Source organism: Lutra lutra, chromosome 17 (genome assembly GCF_902655055.1).
Source record: "Lutra lutra chromosome 17, mLutLut1.2, whole genome shotgun sequence".
NCBI classification, from domain to species: Eukaryota; Metazoa; Chordata; class Mammalia; order Carnivora; family Mustelidae; genus Lutra; species Lutra lutra.
The window spans coordinates 18839242-18866555 of NC_062294.1; the positions used below are offsets into that span (position 1 = coordinate 18839242).

Consider the following 27314-nt stretch of genomic DNA (forward strand, 5'->3'; position numbering starts at 1 on the left):
CCGCCCACCTTCCCCCACCGCCGCGGTCTCACAGTCCTGTGGGAGCTTGCGAACATCGTGGGCCCGGCGGGGCGCGGCGGGCGGCGTGGACCCTGCAGGGCGGGTGGCGTGAGGTGTGGCGCGGGGGGGCGGCGGGCGGCGGGCGGCCCGGCCAGGGTCCTCGCGGGTCCTCGGCGGGCCCGGGGGAGGGCCCTCTTTGTGGCTGCAGTTGGCAAGATGGCGCCGGTGGGGGTGGAGAAGAAGCTGCTGCTGGGTCCGAACGGGCCCGCGGTGGCGGCCGCCGGCGACCTAACCAGTGAGGAGGAAGAGGGCCAGAGCCTATGGTAAGACCGCGAGGCGGCCGAGCTGAGCCGGCTGGGCCGGGGAGGGCGCGGCCGGGCGGGGAGCCGGCCGGACTGGGCTGGACCGTCGGACAGTCTGACGGGCCGTCGCGGGCAGAGTAGGTCCAGTCGGGTCCAGTCTAGCCCCGGGGCTGACCGCTCCGCTGTTGTCCCCACAGGTCCTCGATCCTGAGCGAGGTGTCCACCCGCGCTAGGTCCAAGCTGCCGTCCGGCAAGAACATCCTGGTCTTCGGTGAGCGCCGGAGGCGGGGCGTTGCCCGGGGAGCTGGGGTGGGCGAGATGGGCGCCCCTCTCACAGGTCCCAGCCTCTCTCTCACCTCCCGACTGCCCGCGCGGCCTGCCTCGCCCGGGAGGGCTGGAGATCCTGGCTGCACAGCCGGAGCGTGGCCAAGTCCACCTGCCTGAGCTTGGGATATCTCTTTTGGAGAGTCGAGTGATGCTGGCATGGAGTTGTCGGCACATTCCTTAGTCACTTGCCGCAACATCTACCTTGCTTTAAATGCCTCTCATTTCCTGCCTTCATAGCCTCGAAGTTCACCAAATTGCTGGTGTAGGGACTGGGGAGAGAATATGAGAAGGTTAGGGGAAGGGGGTGGGGGAACGAGGTGACTTGGGGTCAGGGCTAGAGATGACACCGGGGCCACTCCTTCATCTTCATGAGTAGTGGACAGTTGGGGAGACTCTGCAAACGACAGTAGGTCTTGGAGTCCTTACTAGGGACTTCGCTGCATTATTCCAGCCCTTACTACTGGGTTACCTGGGTCACGTCTGTTAGTGTGTCTGGTCTCCATTCCTTCTACAAGTGAGAGGGTTTGGTCAGGTTCATTCATCCAGAGAACCCTTTGATTGAGTGGTTCCTGTAGGCTGGGCACGGAGACAGCACAGACATCCTTCAGACTTTGCACGAGAACCTCAGGTTAATGAGAGACTAACGTGTTGGTAATTGTGCTACACTATATCGGCATGGCAAGATTATTGCGGGAGCATCACATTGTTTGATGTTTTGGGGTCAGATACTTTTGGGGTCAGGTGTTTTGAAGGATGTCAACATGCAGGGGCACAGAGGGTTAGTGTTTGCAGGAACACAGAGGTGACAGGAGGGTGTGGGGGGTTGAAAGCTGCCAGAAGCTCTTTGTGGAAGGTGATGGATGAAGTAAGTTGGGGCAGATTTGGAAGACTGAAGAGTTGATGCTTTTTACTGGAGGCCCCTGAATCTCAAGGGTCTTTTGTTTCCCCTCCATCCTCATCCTCCTGGCGATCACTGTTAGGGTGGCTTTCTCAGTGTGTTTGAGAGAAGTTTATGGTTTTTAGGTGATGGTCACTACAGAAGGTAATAGAGGACCTTCAGAGATCTTCATTAAGTGGAGCATCAGGGTCACCAGATCTGTGCTTTAGAAAGGGAATTCTGGGAGCAGAGTTGCTGGTGGCAAAAATGAGCAGGTATTGAAGTCAGGCTGTCAAGTGTTCACCATGGCCCAGATGGAATGTGGAGTATCTGAATGGGGTAGTGGCATGGGGGATGGAGAGGAGGCCTTTGATCTGTGGAATGCCTCTCCATTCTCATGTCCTGTAATTCCATATTATTAAATCCCAGGGGTGCTTAGTAATGTTTCTGGGTGGTGGTTTGTTTTAATGTTTAAGGTTTCTGTTTTGGGGGTGGGGGTGGTTGTTAGTTGGTGGGAGGGGAATGAAGAGGTGCTTGATAATTACTGACACTGTGCCTAAGAGTTCTGCTTGGGTCTGTAATTATTTTCATCAGTTTCCTAGCCTTCAGGATGGCTTATGAAAGAGAGGTACTAAAATCAGAAGTGAATAATAGCTTCTATTCTTCATGATGATGAGGCAGGATCAGACTTTTTTTCTAGTTCAAAGTTCCTGGGCTTTAAGGTTAATTATATTTTGAAGATTTCTTGCTTTTCTTATAGTAAAAGTTTATTTTGTGAGAAACTGACTCCACCTTTACTTTCACTTCTCCAAATGAGTGTCTTATAAATTGTATATATGCTGCTGAAGCGAGCACTGCATGTCTTGTAAATTGTAGATAGGGCCTGCCTTATTCCATGTAATAAAGGAATGACTGTGAAATAAGGTTGACTGCAGTAGAATGTCATTTTAGATCTTAGAATTTGCCACCTTTATCACCATCCTCCTCAACCACTCTTAAAGCAAAGCCTGCTCTGTTTATGATGAATGCAGGTGAGACCTCAGCAGCAGGCTTTGTGTGAAATTCTCATTTGTCACTTGTGTAAGTGTTAAGACTCCCCATCCTTGCCTAGAATAAATGGCACACTTTGCCTTCTTACGTATATCATTTGTAGGTGAAGATGGCTCTGGGAAAACAACCCTCATGACTAAACTTCAAGGAGCTGAGCATGGCAAAAAAGGAAGAGGCCTAGAGTATCTCTACCTCAGCGTCCATGATGAGGACCGAGATGGTAAGTGAAACGTTGATCTGTGTTAAGGGGCTTATGCATGTCTCAGACTCCATGGTTGTGGCTCCTGTAATGTGTCTAGGTATTCTCAGTTTTCTGTTTAGTTCTAAAAGAGTTAGTCACAGGGGAACAGATGAAACATATGTCTTTGGAGGACTTTATATCCACTTTTTTTTTTTTTAACTTTATTTCTTTAAGTAATCTCTGCCACCATCATGGGGCTCAAATTCACAGCCCCAAGATTAAGAGTCGCATGCTCTTCCGACTGAGATGGTCAGGAGCCCGTACCCACTTTTCGTTTTTAGAGTATGTTAATAAAAATGAGGAATTGGAACCGTTAACTATTGCTCTGGGTAGCCCCCAATTAAAAGGAGATATTGAAGGTAAAGTTTCAAATGCACATAAAGGTAGTAAAAAAGATATTCTTAAAAGCTTTGGAAAAAATAAAAGCATAAATGCTTTAGACCTTTCTATGAGAGAAATGCTTGGCTGACTGATTTGGGCACACTGTTACTTTGCCACGTCCTACTGGAGAATTTGAAATTGGTATGATTCAGAGAATAACAGCTTAATAGATGTTCATAGTAGCATTTTTCTGAGTCTTTTTGTGGCAATGTAGAAATGCTAATTTCCTGTGTTTCTTTCAGTGGAGGAAATAAGAGGCTTGGAGATGATGTTCTCTCTTAATTCCTATCTCTAGATAAGGATAATGGATAGTAATAGTCTCTACCTACAGGGTAGTTGAGAATATTAAAAGTAAATGATAACCACTCTTATAAAGATTAGCTATTACTTAAAAATTCTTTCTTGGGGCACCTGGGTAGCTAAGTGGGTTAAGCCTCTGCCTTTGGCTCGGGTCATGATCTCAGGGTCCTGGAATCGAGCCCTGTATTGGGCTCTCTGCTCAGCAGGGAGCCTGCTTTCCCCTCTCTCTCTACCTGCCTCTCTGCCTACTTGTGATTTCTCTGTCAAATAAATAAAATTTTTACAAAATTCTTTCTTATAAGTATCATGATAAGTTGGATTGGAGTAATTGTTTTTGGTTACCACTACTCAGTAATGCCTCTTTTGTAAACTTTCAAGCTTTATGACTGGCTCTAAAACAAATAATCATTGGTACCTAGGTCTTTTCATTTGTAAGAAGATTATTTCACCTACAGGTGAGATACGTGTGTTAGATTACTTTATATTTGCCTTTACCCATTTAAACAGTAAGGATCACAGTATAAGGGTGATTATATAAGGGAGCAAATCCCACCACCTCTGGTTCCCCATTTCCTTATTGCTAAAATGAAGAAGATGGACCAGGATAATTTTTATCTCTGAGAGTCATTTGATAGAGGTCATGGATAAGGCTCTCTTATTAAACCTTCGAGACTTGCATTGTATTAAAGTTAACTGAGTGGTCATTTTAGAACCCCAGAGACTTGGTTCCTGCTCCTCCTCTCCTAGCTTCCTTTGCCATGCTGAACATTGCCTGAAAGTTGTGAAAGAAAGGTAGGAGGTAGGCTTGGTGTGAGGGCTCTTCTTGTGTAAGGATGACAGGCATTCGGGTGCCCAGCTGGGCCCACCAGCATCAGTGTGGGTAAGTCTGGGACTAAGGGGCCACTGAGCCAAGCTTGGAGGACTTCATATTGTCTGAGTCTTGCATCCTGTTTTTGTTGGGCAGCGTGGTTATTGTGGAAGGCGCTTGGGTTTTGGAGCCACCAGAACTGATTCAGAGTCCTGCTTCCATAATCACTAGTTGTGACTGACCTAAGCCCTCCACACCTCTGTTTTCTTGTTTGTAGAATTGGGTAATAGTACTGTTTTGTAGGTTGATGGAATGAGAGGTGGCATGTATTAGGTGTCGCCAACTACTTGAGACACAGTGGTAGCTCTCGTACCATGTTGAAAGTACAAAGCCTGGTGTAGATATTCTGTGAATCTGCTTGTATCAAGATGACATAAATATATATCATACCAAAGCATCATATTAACCAATATTCACCTGCCTTTGAGTTGAAGAACCCGTTAACATTTATTTCAGATTCTTTAAGGTTGCCTTAAAAATTTACTGGTCTCTGGCATTTTTAGGCCACCTACTTGCAGGTCTTTTTTTTTTTTGATTGAAGGAGTTGCCCTTACCAGTGGTTAGTTATACATCTTTCAGCAATAGTCTTTTTTATTGTTTGATGTGAGTGGGTTATAAATAATACATTTTGCAGACTATCACACAGGTAGAGAAAATGGTCTCTGGCTTATCCCTGGTTTGTGGTGGGACATGATGTGTCAGAACCACTGCCTCCAGGGTTCTGGGCATTCGTTTAACATCACATGTGGTGTATATGATCTCCATGTAAGTGAGTGATTATGTGTAGTGGGCAGTGGGAAGAGAAGCTAAAGAAAGGAACCATGCCTGGTGAGGGGTAGGCATTAAAATCAATGGGCTTCAGGTACAGAGCAGTATCTTTGAAGACATCCACAGAACCCAAACCAAAACCACTGTCTAAAATGTATTAGAGGGCGCCTGGGTGGCTCAGTGGGTTAAAGCCACTGCCTTAGGCTCAGGTCATGATCCCAGGGTCCTGGGATCGAGTCCCGCATTGGGCTCTCTGCTCATCAGGGAGCCTACTTCCTCCTCTTTCTCTCTGCCTGTTGCTCTGCCTGCTTGTGATCTCTATCTGTCAAATAAATAAATAAAATCTTTAAAAAAAATAAATAAAAATAAAATAAAATGTATTAGAATTTTGAAAGTTTAGTTAGATATAGATAGCTTATTATACTGTTGAAATAGTCATGAATGTAACATTTTTAACAGCATTTGTTTTAATGAATCAGTTACACAAAAAAGGATAGCTAACAGAACATGGGCTTTTAGAGTGTATTTTGGAGTTTGTTGGGAAAGAAATTAGTGAAATGATACTGGTTGTAGGAGTTCTCACTCAAGGCACTTTTCTGAAAAAATATTTCTCAAAAATGATACCTAAAAACTTTTAAAAATAGGTTATCATTATGGAGACTTATCTTCTGTGGTTTGAGCATCCAGGTATAATTTTGGAATCATGTGCTTCATTAAATGTCAGTAGTTGCACATTTGTGTGTATGTTTAACTTTTTATTATGGAAAAACCTTTAAAAATAGGTACAACATAGACTTAGGGTCATGAAACCCAGTGTATGTGTTATTTGCCTTGAACAGTTACCTTAAACAGTTCTGTAGCAATTTTATTTCAACTATACTCTAACTTGCTTCTCCTTTCACTCCACACTGGATTATGTTGAAGCAGTTTCAGACATTGTATCATTTGGTTTACAAATACTTCCATATGTATGGTAAAAATAGGGACTTTTTTTTAAAGATTTTTTTTATTCATTTGAGAGAGAGAGAATGTGAGAGCACAAGCAGGGACCCTGGGATCATGACCTGAGCCAAAGGCAGAAGCTTAACGGACTGAGCCACCCAGGTGCCCCTAAAAGATGAGGATTTTTAAAAACATAGCTATATTCTTCTTATACCCAAAATAACTAATTCCTTAATATCACCAGGCATCCAGTAATTCATACCTCAATTTTTATATGTAATAATTTTATCTTGGCATTTAAACACAAAGATCCTATCTCTTCGGCACTGTTTGTAGTATGTGAACTCCCTGTTCAGTGTGCATGACAAGAAGAGCTTGTTTAACCGCAGGCTGTTCGGCATAGATTGCTGATACTGAGAATGGATTACGTAGACTATGGTGCAGTTGACCAATGAACATTTTAGCTTTTATATGTATCTTTTGATTCTTATTGAGAGCTAAAATGCCCTTCACTCTTTATTCCTCAGACATTGCTGGAATCTCTTTAGACGTGGATATAACATATTATTCATATTATTGTAGTTAAAAATTTTTTAAAGTGTAGATAGTTCACCAGGCCTCTTGACCAAGGGTTACTGCTCACTGAGCACTTGGGCTGTTTTCCAATTAGGATTTCTTTTTGGTTTTGTCTGGAATTCTGTGGCTGTCACCTTCAAGTTTTCTTTTTTTTTTTTTTCTTTTTCAAGATTTTATTTATTTATTTGACAGCACACACAAGCCTCGGAGCAGGGGGAGGGTAGAGGGAGAGAAAAAAGCAGACCTCACTAAGCTGGGAGCGTGATGCACTGATGCAGGGCTCAATCCCAAGACCCCAAGATCATGACCTCAGCCGGGGGCAGATGCTTAACTGACTGAGCCACCCAGGCGCTCCTCAAGTTCTTGATGTGGGTTTTTTCCAGCTGTGTTGATGGTTTTTGTCAGGTAGTAACTTAACTTTACTACTTTTTTCAGATCACACACGCTGCAATGTGTGGATTCTGGATGGAGACCTATACCACAAAGGCTTGCTGAAGTTTGCAGTTTCTGCTGAATCCTTGCCGGAGACCTTGGTCATTTTTGTCGCAGACATGTCTAGGCCTTGGACCGTGATGGAATCTCTACAGAAATGGGCTAGTGTTTTACGTGAGCACATTGATAAAATGAAAATTCCACCAGAAGAAATGAGGGAACTGGAACGGAAGTGTAAGTACAATAGGATTTTCATAATTGGAAAATTCACTAGTTCTATGGATGGTTCAAGCCACCTTCCTTTTCAGTGTCAAGATGTTACAAAGCTTCCGTTATGGAGTATGTGGTTTTGTTTGCGCCATTTATTTCAGAATTGCTCTTGTAAATTCAGTAGTCAAAAAGTATTTAAAGCTGTCTTATTCTCAAGCATCACAGTTGAAGAAAGTAGAACAAATCCATATTCCTTGTTCTTCATTGGTTCTCTTAAAATAAGGGTTCTTTCCTCGCCTCTCAAATTTGAGTCAGTTCTGTGGGTCTTTTCATTTCTCTGTTACTCTGGCTTCTGAGTTAGCATCAGTGGCTGTGGAGACTTAATGTGGGATCTGCAGCTTGAGTCCATTGCCCTGGGATTCCATTGAGGCCCCATGGACTCTCTTACTGTCAGGCTTAAAGGAAGCCCTACAAAAGACAAATCTTTCAGCTTCTACCTTAGTTCATTTTGAGATTCAGCAAGTATGATTTTAGTTAGAAACAGGAAGGTCATTTTTTTGTCATTAAAATGAAAGGCTGTTTTGAGATTAAGACACCCAAGTCCTTTTGACAACAGGGAACTTTCAAATTAAATGAAGTTTGTTTTGTTTTGTTTTGTTTTTCCTTACTGTGATTCAGAAGCTTATTTTTCCTTTCCCTTGCTTCTGTGCACTTACATCAGCTTCTGTCCACTTGCCAGGGAAATGGGAGGAGCAGGGGCTGGGGCTGTGGCCGTGTGCAGCAGCAGCAGTCTTGGCCAGGGCGGGCTGGGCTCAGCCTGGCTTTTTGCCACAGGATGACATCATTCCCTTTAGTGAATTAATAAGGGCTTCTAGGGCATGGCACACAGGATCTTCACACTTACTGGCGGAAGGGTTCAGAAATTTTGATGTGCTTTCTAAATCAGCTCTCTGGCTGTGTGTCTTCCTATCATAAATTCCTCTTGTTCTTGTCCCACACTAGCTAAAATGGGAGTTTAACATCTAAATCTTTGGTTTGCTGTGTGTATGTGTGTTTCCTAGGTTACCCGCATGTGTTCTACAGTGGTTGTTACGCAGCTCAGCTCATCTGTCTTCAACCACTGACCTTTCTAGATAATGCCTCTTTTTCCCCTGGAATAGAGACCTTAAAGACAACTTCTTAGAATAGTTCTAAGGCTGAAGAGCTCTTTGTCTTTCACTGCCCATTTAACATCTTACCAGATTAGTGGGTTAATACCCTGAAGATTTCAGTCTCTGAGTCTGTTTTCTTAGTGTTATAACCTTGTGAATACTTTTGAAACAAAAAAGTAAAATCAAGCCAAGCATATTGTTCTTTTCCAGATAGGAAAAGTGTCTTGTCTTGTGCTGGGTCTGTTCTAGGCATCAGAGATGCACACAGCAGACAAGATGCCTGCTCTGGGAGCTTGAAGCCCCATGAACTATTAAATTTATTTTGTGCTTAGTCATTGATGTCTGTCACTTAGGATTAGTTTCAGCTGCTTGTGACATAAAACCCAAAATAACAGGGATTTAAACAAGACAAGTTGATTTCTCTGTCCTATAAATGAAATCCAGAGGTAAGCAATTGAGGCCTGGAAAGCAGCTCTGGGAAGTCAGGTCAAAGATGCTGGCTCCTTCTCCTTATTGCTTTGTCATCTCTAGGGTGTGGTTCTCTTCCTCTGGACAACTAGAGCTGTAGCCTTCACATCCGTGTTCCAGACAGCACATGGAGGAAGAGGAAAAGGGGGCTGAAGGGTGCGTGTCTATCGTCTTCCTAAGGAGGCTGGGAAATGTAGTTCTGAATGGCCATATGTTCTGTGTATCAAGGTTGGGTTTGGTTATAAGGAAGAAGGGAAGAGAGGACACAGGCTGGCAACTAGCGATTACTGGAACCACGTCCATGCCTCCTGACTCTGCTTATCCTTCTGAAGGCCTCTGTTGTTTTCACCGCCCTTCCTCTGAGATGTTTGGATGGTAGTCATGCCTTTGTGCTACATGTTGAAGGAGTGCCTTTGTTAGTGCTGGCTTTAGGTTATGTTTTCATAAAGCAGTCAGCCATCTTCTTGCTCATCAGATTCCTGCTTTGCAGATCAATTGGACTCTAGGTTTTGTATTGAACGAGTAAAGGGCTGCACCCAGCCTAGTTCCAATCCAACACCAGTCTCCAGTCTGCTGAATTTGGAATGCTGCTCCATGGTGGGCCACTCTTTCAGGTTTGGTTCCCCAGCAGCCCTGAGTCTGTGGCATCTGTTTGATTGGCGGTGATGGGGGAGGGCAGAGCAACCCCAGAGCTGCTAGAAGATGGTGCTTGTGTAGGTTAGTCTTTCCTGCTTTATGTCTGGGGCTTCCCTTGCTTATCAAATAGAGAGAAAAGATTAGGTGCTCTCTGTGGGACGTTTTCAGGATTGTGGAATCAGTGGGTGATCAATGAGGTAGGAGGGAAAAGATGAGAGAGAGAGAGGCAGCAGCTAGGGTAGAGCACTCTGATCTCCTTCCCCTTCCCACTCCCATGAGATGCTAAAGGGGGACCCCCAGGTGGACTGTGAAATATTGGGCATCCCACCATTGGAGAGAAATTGTTAATACTGTGGCATGTGTGCACTCTAAGGGAAATGCACATTTTATTACCTGAATTACATGGTCATTATGTTTTTATCCTCCTTTTTCACCAACCTCTATGTTATGGACACTTACATTGCCTTCCAACTTACTTTCTAGAACTCTGAGTTATTAAAAACACATGTGTTGGGACGCCTGGGTGGCTCAGTTGGTTAAGCAGCTGCCTTCGGCTCAGGTCGTGATCCCAGCCTCCTGGGATCGAGTCTCACATCGGGCTCCTTGCTCAGCAGGGAGCCTGCTTCTCCCTCTGCCTCTGCCTGCCACTCTATCTGCCTCTGCTCACTCTCTCTGTCAAATAAATAAAATCTTAAAAAAAAAACAAAAAACAAAACACATGTGTTTCCTACAGTTGCTGGATAGCCATAGTTAAGTCAGTCTAACCCCGGGCTTCCCAACTATTTTTACATCCTGGCATAGGTAGAATACAGCAGTTCATGCAGGGCGCTGGGTGACGGAGTTTCCTGGAGCTCGCCATTGGAGCTGCCCTAGCCCTGCCTCACTTCCCATAGCCACTTAGCTGGCCTGTAACTTGCTCTAGGCTCTGCCATGCTCACTCTCTTGGAATTCCTGGTTGAGTGCCTTATGTGATGTTGGGCAGTCATAGGTATTACCCAGACTTAAGGCATTTTATTTTCTATTGATTTGAAGATTTGTTAAAATGCGGAGGGGGGGGCACCTGGGTGGCTCAGTGGGTTAAAGGCTCTGCCTTTGGCTCAGGTCATGATCCCAGGGTCCTGGAATCAAGCCCCAAGCCCCCACATTGGGCTATCTGCTCAGCGGGGAGCCTGCTTCCCCATCCCCCCCACCCCCGCCTGCTGTTCTGCCTGCTTCTGATCTCTGTCTGTCAAATAAATAAATACAATTTTTTTATTTATTCGTTTGTTTATTTTTTTTTAAGATTTTATTTATTTATTTGACGGAGAGAGATCACAAGTAGGCAGAGAGGCAGGCAGAGAGAGAGAAGGAAGCAAGCTCCCTGCCGAGCAGAGAGACCAATTCGGGACTCAACCCCAGGACCCTGAGATCATGACCTGAGCTGAAGGCAGAGGCTTAACCCGCTGAGCCACCCAATCTTTTAAATTCAATCTTTTAAAAAATTCAATCTTTTAAAAAAAAAATGCTTTCAGGGAGAAAATTTGAGAACCTTTGATTTCTTCAAAATCCTTCACAGTCATGCTAAGTGCATCAGAAAACCCTTCAATTATCTTTTTTTTTTTAAATATAGTAAAGATCTCTTGACTGTTTATATTGACAATGAAATTATATGAATGAGCTTAATGAGGAGAAATTGTGGGACACCTGAGTGACTCAGTTGGCTAAGCGTTTGCCTTCAGCTCAGGGAAGGGATGATCCCCGAGGTTCCTGGGTTTGAGTCCCACATTGGGCTCCTTGCTCAGTAGGGAACCTGCTTCTCCCTTTGCCTGCGCTGCTCTTTCTGCTTGTATGCATGTGTGCTCTCTCTCTCTGACAAATAAAATCTTAAAAGCTTCTTTCCCTCTCCATCTCCCTTTGCCTTTGCCTCCCTTAAAAAATGTTTGAAACAGGGGCATCTGGGTGGCTCAGTGGGTTAAAGCCTCTGCCTTCAGCTCAGGTCATGGTCCCAGGGTCCTGGGATTAAGCCCCACATCGGGCTTTTTGCTTGGCAGGGAGCCTGCTTCCTCCTCTCTCTCTGCCTGGCTCTCTGCCTACTAGTGATCTTTGTCTGTCAAATAAATAAATAAAATCTTTAAAAAAAATATTTAAAAAAATGTTTGAAACCTGTTCTGTGGATGAAGAGTAGTATGTGCACCTCTCTTTAGGTTCTCTTTAATCCATTTATTTGCATTTTCTTAATGAGCATGTTGTGGATGAGACTAAAAGGCGTTTTGGTCCTTTTGTCCCATTGGGTATAGAGGGTATAGAGCTTCATATTTGCTGTTCTAGCTCAAAGTAGCTTTAAGTATCATATCCTGTTTTCTGGCCTGACACGTAAGCCTTGAAGTACCCATGAAAAACTGTGGGTCTGTGAGCTTTGTGTTCACTTAGCTTCACCAGGGCCGTGGACCATTCTCAGCCTGAAGGCGCTCCTGTGGGATTGCACTCTTGGCCTGAAGTAGTGACTGCCTGTGCCAAGAAGTGGACGTTATACTGCTGACTCCTTCATGTGTTAGGCGGGAACAGGTTGTTCAGCATTGCACAGTGACTCAGGATCTTCGAAAGATGAGGCTGAGTCCACAAGAGTGAGGGCGATGAGGAGATGTGGATGGGCTGGCCAAGTCCGGCCTCACTCCTTAGTGCAGACATGTGTCAGCTGAGTGGAAACAGCATGTTCTTGTGGAATTCAGATGGTGTTACTAGTCTCATTTTTAAAAAATATTAGATATATAAGAAATGTGGCTTTTCTTCATAATAGAAAGTATTAAGACCTTAGAAATTTTTAAAACCTATTTAAGGGGCACCCGCCTGGTTCAGTTGGTAGAGCATGCAACTCTTGATCTTGTGGTTGACTTTGATCCCCACATTGGTATAGAGATTACTTAAAAATAAAATATTTTAAAAAAGAGTAGGTAAATAAAAAAATTAAAACCTACTTAAGAGTTGAATAATTTTTTTTTTTTTAAGATTTTATTTATTTATTTGACAGGGAGAAATCACAAGTAAGCAGAGAGGCAGGCAGAGAGAGAGGAGGAAGCAGGCTCCCTGCTGAGCAGAAAGCCCGATGCAGGGCTCGAACCCAGGACCTGGGATCATGACCTGAGCCGAAGGCAGCGGCTTAACCCACTGAGCCACCCAGGCGCCCAAGAGTTGAATAATTTTTTGGGGCGCCTGGGTGGCTCAGTGGATTAAGCCGCTGCCTTCGGCTCAGGTCAGGATCTCAGGTCCTGGGATCAAGCCCTGCATCGGGCTCTCTGCTCAGCAGGGAGTCTGCTTCCTCCTCTCTCTCTCTCTCTGCCTGCCTCTCTGCCTACTTGTGATCTCTCTCTCTGTCATAAATAAATTAAAAAATCTTTAAAAAAAAAAAGAGTTGAATAATTTTTTAGTTTTTATTATTTCAAGATGTCCAGGGATATGTCTTTGCTGCTCTGAAGTCACAGTGCTCAGACTGAATGTGTCAGAATTGGGATTTTGCATCACTACCTCCAAATCCCTAATACCGCAGTAGAGCAGAGTTGGGAAGTTTGTCATGACTCGTTATGTTTTGTGCTTATTACTGCCTTTTTTGGTTTTCTAAAACTGGTATGTGTGTTTTTTATTTGTGTGTGATTTTCTTTTCCATTTTTCACCTGTAGTTGTGAAAGATTTTCAAGACTATGTTGAGCCTGAAGAAGGTTGTCAAGGTTCCCCACAGAGAAGAGGACCTTTGACGTCAGGTCCTGATGAAGAAAATGTTGCCTTGCCCCTTGGTGACAATATGCTGACTCATAACCTGGGAATCCCAGTGTTGGTGGTATGCACAAAGGTATGTGCCAGGGAATTGTAAATCTGGCTGGGTTTGGCCAGTGTACAGTCAGCATCTGAAAAAAACTAAGGAGCTTTATTTGTGTGTCTTCCTAAGGGAGAATTATACTAATTCGGGATTCATTAAGGTACATTGAATAGGTCAGGCTAGAGAATATTGTCATTTAGTGTTGTTGCTGGAAACATGACATCACTCAGTTTGTTCATAGTTTGAATTAATCTCTCCATGAAACACTGTCAACTTTATTGAGTGATTCAAACTTAAAACTAAAAGCAGTTTTCTTAAGGCTCTGTGAACCAGTTGGTCTAGCCCAAGTTGATGGTAAAAAATAATAATAAGAGCAGAATTCTTTAGGATTTTGGTCTCATAAAATCTGTTGGATGTTAGATGATTTTCAGAAAGGAACATAACACTCAATAGAAAAAGAAGGAAGGGAATGCAAAGTTTCAATTTCTTCTGCCCTATAGAATGATGACATTTAGTCATCATTGAATGAAAAGTGAGAAATAAAGAGAGAAATAAAGTTGTTTTGGGTTTTTGGACACCTCACTTGCTCATTCGGAAGACCCTGGGGCTCTTGATCTCAGGTTGTGAGTTTGAGCCCCACATTGTACGTAGGGATTATTTAAATAAATAAATAGACTTAAAACACCCACAACATTTTGGGTTTCAAAAGTACTTTATTCTCAATCACAAAATGTGCCATTTGCAGTATATTCTGTGAAACAGGAGTGCTGTGGAGTGTGCAGTGCACAGCCATGTCCCACGGGCCTGCTTCCTGATGTGACTGTGTTTAATTCTTAGAACAACTGTGAGGTGATCAGACTGTTCTGTCCCCACTTTACAGCTCTGGAAACTGTGGTCCAGGGTGAAAAAAATTCCCAGGTGTTTTTGACTCTTGTCTAATTAATGCTTAGACCTTTGGCTATGGCTTTATTCTTTAGAACTATGAAACTTTAAAGATGATGCTATTCCCATCTCAGCAGGGAGAGAAGCAAAAAGATGACTCCTTTCTCTTTCTGCCATCCCTGCAGTGTGATGCGGTGAGTGTCCTGGAGAAGGAGCATGATTATAGGGACGAGCACTTTGACTTCATCCAGTCACACCTACGGAGGTTCTGCCTCCAGTGTATCCTTGGAACGCTGTGTCAGGGCATCAGAGCACAGACTCCCCGCTCTGTGCCAAGCCAGGCTGTTGTCCAGACGGGGCATCTTCAGAAAGCTCAAGTACTTCCTGAATTCAGAACAAGTCTTCTGCCGTGGAGAAATTATGTACATCTTTTTACTAATTTTGTATTTTACTGTATTGGAATTTGAGATGTGCTAATTTGTGTCTTTCATCACTTTTTTTTTTTTTAATGCTCTACATTTAATAAGGCTTTCATAGTAAGAAGAAAGCTGATATGGGTAGTCACTACCAAACTACTTTTGTCATATCTTGGAAATCTTTTTAAACTTTGCTTTTTTGCAGAAAAAGTAAATTACCCAACACAGTATTGGTTTTGATGCCACACAGTTTTTCCCATATGTTTGTTGTATGCTGTCCTTGAGAGAGATAGTGTTCAGCAGTCTTTTTTGAGTATTACTTCTATAAAAATACAATAGCAGTTGGTGCTATGGACCCGTGCTCTGGAATATGGGGAGGAGGGATAGGTCCCTTCCACTTCCTCTGGGCCTTTTATCTTGTCCAGCTCAGTGAAGGGTGCTGCTACATGTTAGGTACCCATGTCTTTGATGTGCTTAATGATAAACTGGATCCCGTGTGCACATCTGTCTAGGAATGAATCTGTGTACCTTGGATATGCTGAGGGTGTTTTTCTGGGCTAACCTCAGAGCCATTAACTTGACTGCTTAGGAATCAGCCTGATGAATCAAAAGGTAGCAGTCTGTGTCTTAAATGAAGTGCATGGTCTGCCAGCATTGACATGCTCTATGCATTTGACATGTTCATCTGTTATGATTACTGTTTTAGTTTTAAAAGTTTTAATGCTTTCTAATGATCATGTATTGATCAAAAACTGATTCACCTCTGAATAGTACTTTGAGGATTATACTTGCATGTGTTTGCCTTTATCTTTTTGCAATGAATTTGTTTTCCTTAAGCAGATTGATTAGATGGAGCAGCCTTGATTTACACATCAGTGAAGGAGGAGAAAAACCTCGACTTATTGTATAAGTACATTGTTCATAAAACGTATGGCTTCCACTTTATCACACCTGCCTTAGTTGTGGAAAAAGATGCAGTTTTTATGTGAGTTCCATATAGGTTATTTCAAATCCTGTTTTGTTTTAAATGCTTCTTTTTATAGTACATTTACCCTTCGCATTTTATCCTTCCAAGTGAGGTTCCTTCTGTCTCTGTTGTACACAGCCAGCTTTCTGCTGCCTTGGGGTGAAGTGCTTGGGCTGGACCTCACAGGGGATAGATATGCCCAATTCCTCTCCAGATGACTTGCCATTCTGCCTCTACTCTAAGGGAAGTAGGTGAAGTGAGGCCAGGGGTGCTGCCTTTCTTTATTGAGAGCAAGGTACCAAAACTTAAGTTAGCCATTTTTGCCACTTGGTGTCAGCTCTGATAGAATACTGGCTGGAGGAGGGAGTTGAAGTGTAGGGAACTGGTCTTTGGGGAGCCTGATCTCTTCTATTGAAGTATTTGATTTCTCTGCCCATTGGCTGGGAAGATTTAGAGCACCTTCACTGGTGGACCTAGTCGGCATGGACTTCAGCTATACTGAATACTTACTGGGTTTTTGGCATTTCATATTTTAGGAGCTACTGGGCCTGATGGTCTTGGGCAGAGATTTGGATACCTGTTTGCTCCAGTTTGTGTCTTTCTGTCCCGGGAGAATGATGCGCGTTTTGGATGCATGAGTGAATTTTGAAGCTGTGTGGCCTCCGAGAGGACTTGTGCTAGTAGATTGGTGTTTTAAGCTTAAATATTCTCTTGACTTGGAAATTACAGTTCTTCAGGAACTACTGAGCACTTCCTAGATGCCCAGGTTCTATGCTAAGGATGCTGAAATGAACAAGATGTGGTCCCTGCACACAGGACTAGAGGGCAGGGGTGGGGCAGTAATGGGGTAGTGGAGGCGGTGTGGCAGGGAGGGCAGAGGGGGTGATGGCGGAAGGCTGAGTGTGTGTGCCAAGCAGGCCAGAAGGAGTGGAGGGGCAGGAGGGACAGTTTCTGAGAAGGCTGAAGATGTGAAAGCCAAGAGCTATGAGGACTGAATAGGGTTGCTTCCTGGACATTTGGGGAGAGCCTGATTCGGGCTGCTTACAGCTGGCAAAGCTAGAACCTCAGATGGATTTTAGAGAATTGCTATCCAGAGCAATCAGGCAAGCAAAAAAGACGCAGGCTCAGTGAGTGGTATGTGAGTGCCCAAATCACTTGGGATCCTGAGGAACAGGAAGCCCAGGAAGATGGATTGGGGACTGGGGCTGCCCTGGAGAGGAGAAGCATCTCACAGCTTCCGAAGGCTGCCTGGGTCCTGGTGGCATCTCGATCACACCTTGTCCCTTTGTGTCTTTGATCCTGTTGGTAGTTTAGCTGTTTGGAAGCTGGCGAAGTCAGGGTGGAGCACCCTGGCTGAGAACGAGGTCTGGTCACAGAGCTGTGAAGCAGGGGTTATGTGGGGAAAGGGAGTCCTGCGAGAACAATCAGGTGCCGTTTTGTACAGCTTGTAGAGTTCTAAAGTATGTTGTGTAGGGCTTTTTGCAGTTGCTCTTTCAGGAGAGCCTGGTGGAAGGCAGCTGTGCTCACCACTATACCGCCAACGCTGCACCAGCAGAGCCTGGTGGGAATGTAGGCTACTGCAGCGTAACTTAATGGAACCTGGGTGCCATCCTGCTTAGCGAAATCAGTCAGGGCGGCACCCATGTAGGAGCCTCAAGGACTGCTTGTGTCCCTTTGCTTTGGGGCCCAAGTGAATGTAGGTGCCCTCGTGCTCTCCTTTGCTCTGTGTCTTCCCACACCAGTAACATTAATGACGCGGTCCATAAGAAAACTTTTCAGAAGAGTTCTCAAAGAGAGAGTTCCTCTGCACTGAAACCCGAGACAAACAGTCTCATCCTGGGCTCTGTCCTTTGTGCTGTTCTGTGCATCCTCCGCTGTCGGAGTAAGGCCCCATTGTGTCCTTGCTCTTCTGGGTGGAGCCGTGTGAAAGCCCTGAGCACTTCCTGTGGGTCAGCATGTGTAGTCCATCAGCTCTCATTTTGGCTCCTTGGACATTGGGCCCATGAGCTCAGTCTGGAGTAGGACCTGCGATGTCAAGCTGATGGGTTATGCTGGCACTAAACGTTGACTTGTCTGCCACAAGCTACAAGCCAGCCCCAGCAACTACAGACCAGATCTTGTGGGAAAGACTCATCTGAGAGTCCTCTCTAACTCGGAATGTGCTCTAAAGTCTAAAGTGCTGTGAGACAGTCCCAGGAGAAGCAAATCAATCCCCATTTCCTTGCTTTTAGACCTGCAGGTTGGGACAATGAAAAGAAAATAGCAATTTTACATGAAAATTTCACAACTGTGAAGCCAGAAGATGCATATGAAGATTTTATTGTGAAACCACCTGTGAGAAAGGTACCCATATCAGTCACTTTGAGTTGTAGGGTTTGTGTTTTGTTGGAGGTTTCTTTGTTTGTTTGTTTTGTGAGACAAGAAACCTATAAGGAAAATATGTTTTGCATATTGAACCACTTTCAGGGGAAGAAAAAAGTAATCCAAGGGCCTTTAAAAAAAAAAAAAAAGTCAGCTCAGGTCTGGTGTGAAGTAAATGGCTCCAGGTGGTGGGGCATGAGTGATGGAGTGCCCACATGGAGTTGGGCTGAAGTTTCCCACTAAGTCCTGACAGTCCATCACTGCCTCTGGATAACTATTAGGAGATCCTTGTGCTTCTCTGACCTGCAGGGTTAGGGTTAGGCCTAGGCCCTGATCTGGGATGTGTTTAGAACCTGCCAGACTTAAATATGTCGGTTGGCCACATGCCAAGGCTGGTCTTGGAACAGAGTTGGTTCCAGACTAGGAAAAACATAATGGTGCATTTGCAGCAGGGACTCTCCCAGGATTGTCCCTTGTTGAGACCCGAGCCCAGGATTTCTTCTTTCATTGAGAATTTTGATAGTAGTTTGGGTGTTCTTGCTCTGTGACCACAAGTGAGTATGTCACTTCACTTCACAGCTGGTCCATGACAAAGAGTTGGCAGCGGAGGATGAGCAGGTGTTCCTAATGAAACAACAGGTAAGAAGAACCCGTGAGGCCAGAGCAGAGACCTTCTCATGCATGAAATGCCAGCTCCCTAGGGTGAGGCTGAGTCCATCACAAAGAGCTTGCAGCATTAACGGGCTTGTAACCAGGTCTCCTTGTTCCCTTCCATTTCTAGCATTGGTATAGAGTAGGGGTTAGACTGTTTGCCTCAGGTGATCCCCTGCCTGCTTGCAGATTCTCAGCGGTGTGAGGTTTAGTATCTTTTTAAGTAACCTTTCTCTCTGGAAACTAGGTTTCCTGACATAATACCTCCTGTATTGACAGTTTACCAAGTGCCTTGACCTTACTTCCATTATTTTACATAGCTCCACACAGCCCTGTGCATGAAGGCAGGAGAGCTGACATATCCATTTTTTAAGTGAGGAGAGTAACTTCCCCAAGCTGAAAGTTGGGAATGGAAACCCAGTCTCACCTTTCTGTTCTACTAGCAGTATTGTTGGACCTGTCTCTTAGCCGTGTCACGGGTCCACCTGATGGTGCAGGCAGCTCAACGGGCTGGGGTGTTGATGGTTCTTTTGCCAACCGGTCCTGCCTTCTATGCCCTCCTTGCTTCCTTAGCTCCAGAACTGGTTACTTGGATTATTTTTTTCAGTATATACCAAATTGCTGAATTTAAACTTTCTGCATGCATAGTATAAAATCTATGGCTTGGTTGTTGTTCATGGCGCCCTCTAGTGGAACACTGGGAAGTAAGTGTTTCTGCAGAGTGCACTGGAAGTGTTTCTTCAGTGCGCTCTGCAGGCCTGGGTTAATGGCCAATATGTCCCTCTCTTTGCAGTCACTCCTTGCCAAGCAGCCAGCCACGCCTACGAGAGCCTCTGTGAGTACCTTAAACTAAACAGGGTCAAGGCCCAGTGTTGTAGGTGTCTTCAAACTTCATGCCATTATTTCTAAGAGCCTATATTTGTGTGGGTTTTTGTATTTCCGAGGGAATTTGGTTTCTCTGAAGGCCCAGGGCCAGGAACATAATAAGGACTCAGGAAATGTCTGATGAAGGAATATAGCTCAGGGAAATAGAGTGAGCAGACTTTATTACCTTGATCTTGATATCTCTTCTCTAAGGAGAAACTAAAGTCTAGAAAGAGATGAGCTGGAACAAACTCCCAGTCCTGCCACCTGTCTCCCTAGACTGAAAAATATCCTTCAGAGAATGTCTTCATTTTTGGAATATGTATTTCCTGTTATTTTTATGCCTCTGTGTAACTTGGGCTGGTTTTGGACTTAGGAATCCCCTGCAAGAGGACCCTCTGGCTCCCCAAGAACTCAGGGCCGGGGAGGGCCAGCCAGTGTACCTAGCGCCTCCCCAGGCACATCAGTAAAGAAGCCGGACCCAAACATCAAAAGTATGTATCCTGTCTCTGGAGAGTGCTTAGTCTTAGGCCTAAGCCCTGAAGGGCTTCGATGGCTGGGTTTCAAAGGTGGAGACTCATGGCAGCTGGGCTGTTTGCTTCTCCCAAGAAGGGGCTGCTTTCCCCTTTTTCTCGCTCAAAGGGAGGGGGTTTACGGTTGACAGGGACCAAGGCCTGTCCCTTTGTTGGAATCAGTGACCTTTGCATCTAAGACCCCAGTTAGGCCATGCGGGTTCCTTCAGAGAGAAATACAACATAAGAAGTCATTTTGGGGGACGCCTGGGTGGCTCAGTTGGTTGGACGACTGCCTTCGGCTCAGGTCATGATCCTGGGGTCCTGGGATCGAGTCCCACATCGGGCTCCCACATCCATGAGGAGTCTGCTTCTCCCTCTGATCTTCTCCTCTCTCATGCTCTCTCTCACTGTCTCTCTCTCAAATAAATAAATAAAATCTTTTAAAAAAATAAAAAGAAGTCATTTTGGGGGGCACCTCGGTGGCTCGTGGGTTAAAGCCTCTGCCTTCGGCTCGGGTCATGATCCCAGGGTCCTGGGATCAAGCCTCGCATCAGGCTCTCTGCTCAGCAGGGAGCCTGCTTCCTCTTCTCTCTCTCTGCCTGCCTCTCTGCCTACTTGTGATCTCTGCCTGTCAGATAAATAAGCAAAATCTTTAAAAAAAAAAAAAAAGTCATTTTTTGGGGCGCCTGGGTGGCTCAATGGGTTAAGCCTCTGTCTTCGGTTTAGGTCATGATCTCGAGGTCGTGGGATCAAGTCCTGCATTGGGACTCTGCTCAGCAGGGAGCCTGCTTCTCCCTCTCTCTCTCTGGCTGCCTCTCTGCCTACTTGTGATTTCTCTCTCTGTCAAATAAATAAATAAAATCTTTTATTTTTTATTTTTTTTTAAAGATTTTATTTATTTATTTGACAGAGAGAAATCACAAGCAGATGGAGAGGCAGGCAGAGAAAGAGAGAGAGGGAAGCAGGCTCCCTGCTGAGCAGAGAGCCTGACGCGGGCCTCGATCCCAGGACCCTGAGATCATGACCTGAGCCGAAGGCAGCGGCTTAACCCACTGAGCCACCCAGGCACCCAAATAAAATCTTTTAAAAAGGAGTTTATAAAACTTAGAAAAACACTGCCTCGTAGACGGGGAGATGATGTGGAGCATGAGTTATATTGTGTCCCTAAACAGATAGAAAATGTAAACAGGTTTGCACTTAATTAATCACGCTAACAGTGGCCGTATATAAGGCATCATAGTGAATGAATGTGCTTAGTGTGTAGGGAAGATGATAGCCACAAATGGATAATTCCAAGCTGAAAACTAGTTTTGTGGTGGTATTGGGTCGTCCAGTGGTGTGATGCTATTTTTCTTAATGTTTCCCATAGATAATGCCGCAAGTGAAGGTGTGTTGGCCAGCTTCTTCAACAGCCTGCTGAGTAAAAAAACAGGTTCTCCTGGCAGTCCTGGTGCTAGTGGTGTGCAGAGCACAGCCAAGAAGTCAGGTACCGAAGGGCCCTTAGAGACCTCTGATCCTTGTAGTTGACCAGCACTGGAGGTGGGGGTGGGGGGCGGAGTGGACAGGAGCATCTGCCTTCACCTGACATGCAGATCCTCCGTGTTCTGAGCAGCCAAGCAAGTAAGCTCCTCCCCACCTTATACCAAGCAGTACACTTTACAGTAGGATTACCTTATTAGCATGCAGGTTTCCTTGGCACATTTAAGGTAGAATTTATGTACATTGGGTTCTCAGGAACTGACTGTTGGGTGAATTGAGATACATTCTAAACTGTACATGTGACTGGTGTCAGAGCTATTCATGGGAGGTCATGGGAGGATATTTTATTTATGATATTTAGTATTCTATAATGCTTTATAAAGATTTTTGTTCACTGTGCCTAGTCTTGCCATGAGCTGGAGCCTGTGACCCCTCCCTGTCTCACTGGAGGGTCATCCTTTCCTCCTCCATGAAGCTCCCCACTTGTCACACATACTCCCCTCTGTGGCAGCCCACCCTCCTGTCCTTCCTTGTGGGCAGTAGGGCAAGTCTTTGTCTTGGAGGCCTCTGAAACAGAAGAGCCAAGTTCCTTGGGAATTACCCATTTTACCAGGAAGCTTGAGACCATAAGGGTTTTTGCTTTTACTTTTCCATTGACCATAAGAAATGTTAATACAGTATTTTCCCTAATTGGTGTTTTCAGATGAGAGGAGGTCCACAGGAGATCACTCCATGCTTAGGTCAGCCAGACCTTCAGGGACTCCTCGGTTCTTAATCTCAGTTGGGTCTGGTAGCCCAGGCTGCAGGCTGGTATCCCCTGATAGGAGATAAGGGTTATTTCCAGGCCTCAGTTAGCATTTGATAACAAAAGAATATGAGGACTGACTTTGTGCAGTATTGAAATATCTGGCCTTAGTCTTATATTCTTACTGAAACGTGGTGTTTCCGGACTACCCATGTGAGTTAGAGTGTCGTAATTAAAAACAAAACCTAAACACCTGTTCTGAGGCACAGAAAGTAGTTTTTGGTATACCAGAAACTTATATATCGCCTCTAAGAAGGAGGTGATGACAGTGCATGGGGTTGGAGTTGGGTGGTAAGAGTGTTTTTCAGAAAGGCCCTTATATTTGGCACAAAGGCATTCCTAGGCAGGGGGCAGTTATGTATCCAGGGGAATGCAGACCTGTGATGTTTGGAATTAAGGGTTGAATTAGGGGATCTCCTTATAATCATTGCACTGAAAAAAGACTTGGTTTTATTCTTACTGAGGTTGGTATCGCCACAAATGATTACAGAAGTCTGTGTAATTTTAAATGTTCCTTTTAGGAAAATAATTTTCCCCGTCGCTGCTGACTTTTTTCTTTTTTTTTTTTTTTTTAAGGACAAAAGACTGTGTTGACAAATGTTCAGGAAGAACTGGATAGAATGACTCGAAAACCAGACTCCATGGTAACAAACTCTTCAACAGAAAATGAAGCCTGATCCTCCTTAAAAAGTGCATATGTAAAATGACCAAATAACTATGTATATTGATCTGCTAAGACAAGGTTTTTTCTGATATGGCACATGCTATCAGTTTTTTGGGGCAGGGGAGATGAACTTAAAAAATACTTCATTGACTCGTCCGAGTATGAAATGCACATTTAGGAAGGTTACGTGTCAGACCCCTTTGTTAAGGATAACCCTTGGACTCTCAGGCATGCGGCTCTCCCGTGGGAAGCAAGTGCAGCTGGGCTTCTTGTGGAAGGGAAGGTAGATGAGAGGAAGAAGGCCTGCTTTCTTTCAGGTAGAGCAAATGAGACCAGGAAATCATTGATCAGAGGGTGGTTAGTCTGACCAGTTGCGTGTTAGCAAATTCACTTGTTCTTGGGAAGCAGATTAAGTAGCAGCAAGTCCAGGAAAGAGAAAGACTGAAAGGAGGAATGAGAGAAGTGATGGTGGGGAAGCCGAATGTTGAATGAGATGAGGAAGGCAGAGATGAGCAGTGTCAGTAAATACTGTGTGGTCCGTAGAAAGTCGAATAATCATTTTTAAGGCTTAAAATCAGAAACATTTCCAGACTAAACACTAAGAAAAATGGGAATTAGACTTGTTCTGAATGCATCTTTAACTTATGACAGATGTGTAGAGTGTGGGGGTGCCTGAGTCAGGTGGAGTTGACACGGGTGGGGAAGATGGCGGCTGCCTCACAGTCACGTGTGTGGCCCAGGCCATGTCTCGTGGGACGTGCTGGGCTCCACGGGTTTGCATCAGGGCAGACAGTCACTGTGGGGTGTGTTTAAAGTCAGCAGTTACAAAATTAGTTTACTTTGAATTGTTTTCTAAATAGCTCCTGCTTTGTTTTTTAAATTAAAATAAATTTTTTTATACTACCACAGGCTGGCCTACTAATAGAGAATGGGTAACCAACCTCTCATTTTACCATAATGCAGTGTGCTACAGAAAGTTAGAGGGAGGTTTGTAATGTAATTGCACTCTGAATTGGCTTGCACCAATCCCTGCCTTACGGTCTGTGGAAACCTCATGGGGTTCCACTGATGCAAAAGGGTCTTGTCCTAGCTCTCTGGTCTGATTAGTGCTATCAGATGGACAAATAAGTGTGAATGTTTTATATTGGAAATGGAAATGATACATTTCTCTTGTTTGTGTTTTTCATAAAGTGTAGCGTTTTATTTTTTTTTTTCTCTTATGGAAATAAGTGTTTCAGTGTTTCCATTTAGGGCAAATTCATACACATCGTCATGTCATACCACCATTCTGGAAATGATTTCTGTGGATTTGAAATGGCACTTTTAATTTTATACGTGACAGAACATTTGAATGCAAACACTACCATTAATATAATGTATAAAACATTTGTTGTCAAACCAAGGGGAAAAAACCACAGTTCACTTATGTGGAGTTTACTTTTTTTTATATGAATGTTTGTTGTACTGTGTCTGAGCATAACTTCCCTAATGTCATTACTTTTACATACCACATTTGACTGACCACTAACATAGTACTGGGCATAACTTAATATCCTGTGTTATATAACAAGACAAGACTCTAAGACTGTCTTGAATTGCTTTTTAGTAAAGGTCTGAACACTGTTAAGGAGGAAGCTGAGTATTTAGTTGCCTTTCCGACAAACAGAAACATGTTCCTTGTGCCAGTTTTATTGTTAAAAATACACTTTTTCACCCCTTTTTAAATTCAGTTTTTGTTTTTAAATGTATTGTGGCTTCCGATTACTAGATTGTCCAGATAATGACAGTAAACTGACTGTATAAGGATAGCTGTGGTGTAGTGACCAATAAATGCCCAACAGCTGTGGCCACACTGATGATGGGGTCACTTAACCCCTCTTCCACAGCAGCTTGGGGTGGGGGTGGGGGCAAAATGAGTGACCTCAGAAACAAGAAAGAATTGTTGGAAAGGCACATGCCTACAGGGGATACAGTGTGATTTCAAATTGTAATGCAAAATTTTACTTAAAAAAACCTTTTTTTGTCATTTAAACTGAAAAGCACTTTTGTGTCACTATAAAATGATGAAATGCTAAGACACCGGTCTTGTGAGGGAAGGTTTCTTGGAGATCACTTTTAGTTTCTCATGACAAGTGGATGCTCCTAGTAACGACACTGGTGCGTGTAATTTCATGTGCTCAGTGGTTGCCAAAGTCTACCAACTTTGGGGAGCTGCAGGGTTCCTTTGGGGGGGAGGTGGGGAGATATTTTTTGTTATTTCGGGGTTTTCAAGCAGTGGAACCAAAGGCCGAACAGTAAACAGCCTTTACTTTTTAAAGTAAAACTCATTTTATTTGCAGAATACACTTGTATGGTAGACTGTTAAAGACAATTTTATGACTATTTATATATATTATAGTGGTTACATCTGCTGTTTGTCTTTAAAATGGAAAAATCAAAGAAATAAGCCCAACCTTGAAGATGTGGCCATAAGGGCCATGAATTGGTCTTTCCTAAAAATGCAACGGGTATGCTGCTAGAATTATTTAATTTTGTTTGCACTTTTTTTTTCTTTTGGATTGGCATTTTAAAATCACTATTTAAACTGAAGACTTTGTTGTTTTTTATTAGTTTAACAAAGTTGAAAGTGACTGCTCTGTACATCATGACCTTAACAATGTTGATGCTGTAAGTGAAATTTCACTGTCATCTCTATACTAAGTTTATTGGTGTTTTTAACTTAAAATTCGGACTGCAGACTATTCCCTCACCAGCCTTAGTCCAGGGGTGTGGCTCTAGCCGGATGCAGTTATGCAGTCATGTGGAACCTTGCTTTCTAGTGCTGGAAGAGAAGATGTCTCTAATCACCGGCTTCAATAAACACGAATCCAGACTGCTTACAACTTTTGGTGGCTTTCTTTATGGTATATCATCTCACTGGAGATAAAAGTTGAATTGTCTGCTAATCAAATGGCCTGTCTACCATGTAGCAAAAAATGTATACCTCTTTCACTAAAACTTAACAGAAATTCTGTTAAAGAAGAAACATCTTGAAGCCATATTTTGAAGTATGTGGAGTTCTAAGCTGGGTACAGTACAGTGGGGTTTGTGAGTTACCCAACATATTTTCTTGCCTCTTAGATAAGTTTTTTATCAATTGAATTGGGCTACTTTTACTTAACTAATTTAGAAGCTTCAGGCTTCATAGAGGAATTTCGAGCAACTATACCATAATTTTTTTTTATCGATTTAAATGGGGGAACAGTAAAATATGTTCAAGAAAATCACATTTTTTGTATCAGAGATACCTAGTTTCTGTTTATTACATTTAAGCATGTTAAATTTTTGTTCTTTAAAGCTGATTTATAATACACATTTCCTCCTGATTTCTTATTTTGAAAAATTATAAACCTACAGAAAAGTAGAAAGTATATTGAATGCTTATGTTCTTTTTTTTTTTTAACATAGATTCACCAGTTTTTAACATTTTGAAACATTTGGTTTTTCTTTCCCTCCACTTCTCTCTCTCTCTCTCTCTGTCACGTGCATACACAGATGCATGCACACATACAGTTTTCCCTCCTTAAGTCATTTAAAGTAAATTTTAAACATCAGGGCATTTTACCCATAAATATATTTGCTAAGTCCAGGTCAGTTGTCTTTTTTTTTTTTTTAAAGATTTTATTTATTTATTTGTCATAGAGAGAGAAGCGAGAGTGAGCACAGGCAGACAGAGTGGCAGGCAGAGGCAGAGGGAGAAGCAGGCTCGCTGCCAAGCAAGGAGCTCGATGTGGGACTCGATCCCAGGACGCTGGGATCATGACCTGAGCCGAAGGCAGCTGCTTAACCAACTGAGCCACCCAGGCGTCCCCCAGGTCAGTTGTCTTATAGAAAATCCCACATTATGGATTTGTCTTTTTGTTTCCTCATGATTCAATTCAGGTTAAATGTTTTTTGCAAGGAAGCTACACAAGTGAGGTTGTGTATGTTCTAGGGCATCACATCAGGCTGTCCTGTGTTGGTGATGTTGGGTTTGATTCTTTGGTTAAGGTGGTGTCTCCTAGATCTATCCAGAAAACTGTGGGTGGTACCATTGAGTATCTTGGTCTTCAGCTACCTTTTTTTTTTTTTTTTTTTTTAATTTATTTGAGAGAGAGCATGAGAGGGGAGAAGGTCAGAGGGAGCAGACTCCACATGGAGCAGGGAGCCCGATGCAGGACTCAATCCCAGGACTCTGGGATCATGACCTGAGCTGAAGGCAGTTGCTTAACCAACTGAGCCACCCAGGCACCCTTCAGCCACCTTTTTACACGTTGGTTGGAGCATCCACTGATGATCCTTGCCTAAATCAGTTCTCTCATTAGGAGTCTTAAATGGCTGTATTCTTACCCATCATTCCTCCTGCATTTATT

At 43.7% G+C, this 27314-nt stretch overlaps 1 protein-coding gene across 2 annotated transcripts; it reads left to right on the forward strand.

Moving 5' to 3' along the window:
* Positions 1–25805, forward strand: DYNC1LI2 (dynein cytoplasmic 1 light intermediate chain 2). 2 transcript variants are annotated; one of them, XM_047711429.1, is made up of 13 exons: positions 3–323; positions 500–573; positions 2660–2776; positions 7068–7298; positions 13183–13352; positions 14387–14480; positions 15467–15602; positions 17816–17927; positions 18525–18584; positions 19390–19431; positions 19837–19954; positions 21345–21461; positions 22836–25805. In XM_047711429.1, the coding sequence occupies exons 1-13, from the start codon at positions 217–219 to the stop codon at positions 22934–22936; spliced, it is 1479 nt and encodes a 492-aa protein (XP_047567385.1). In that variant the 5' UTR covers positions 3–216; the 3' UTR covers positions 22937–25805. The 2 variants fall into 2 exon arrangements, with proteins under 2 accessions (XP_047567386.1, XP_047567385.1); XM_047711430.1 differs by lacking the exon at positions 19390–19431 and having other exon boundaries at positions 1–323.
* Positions 25806–27314: the final 1509 nt, after the last annotated feature.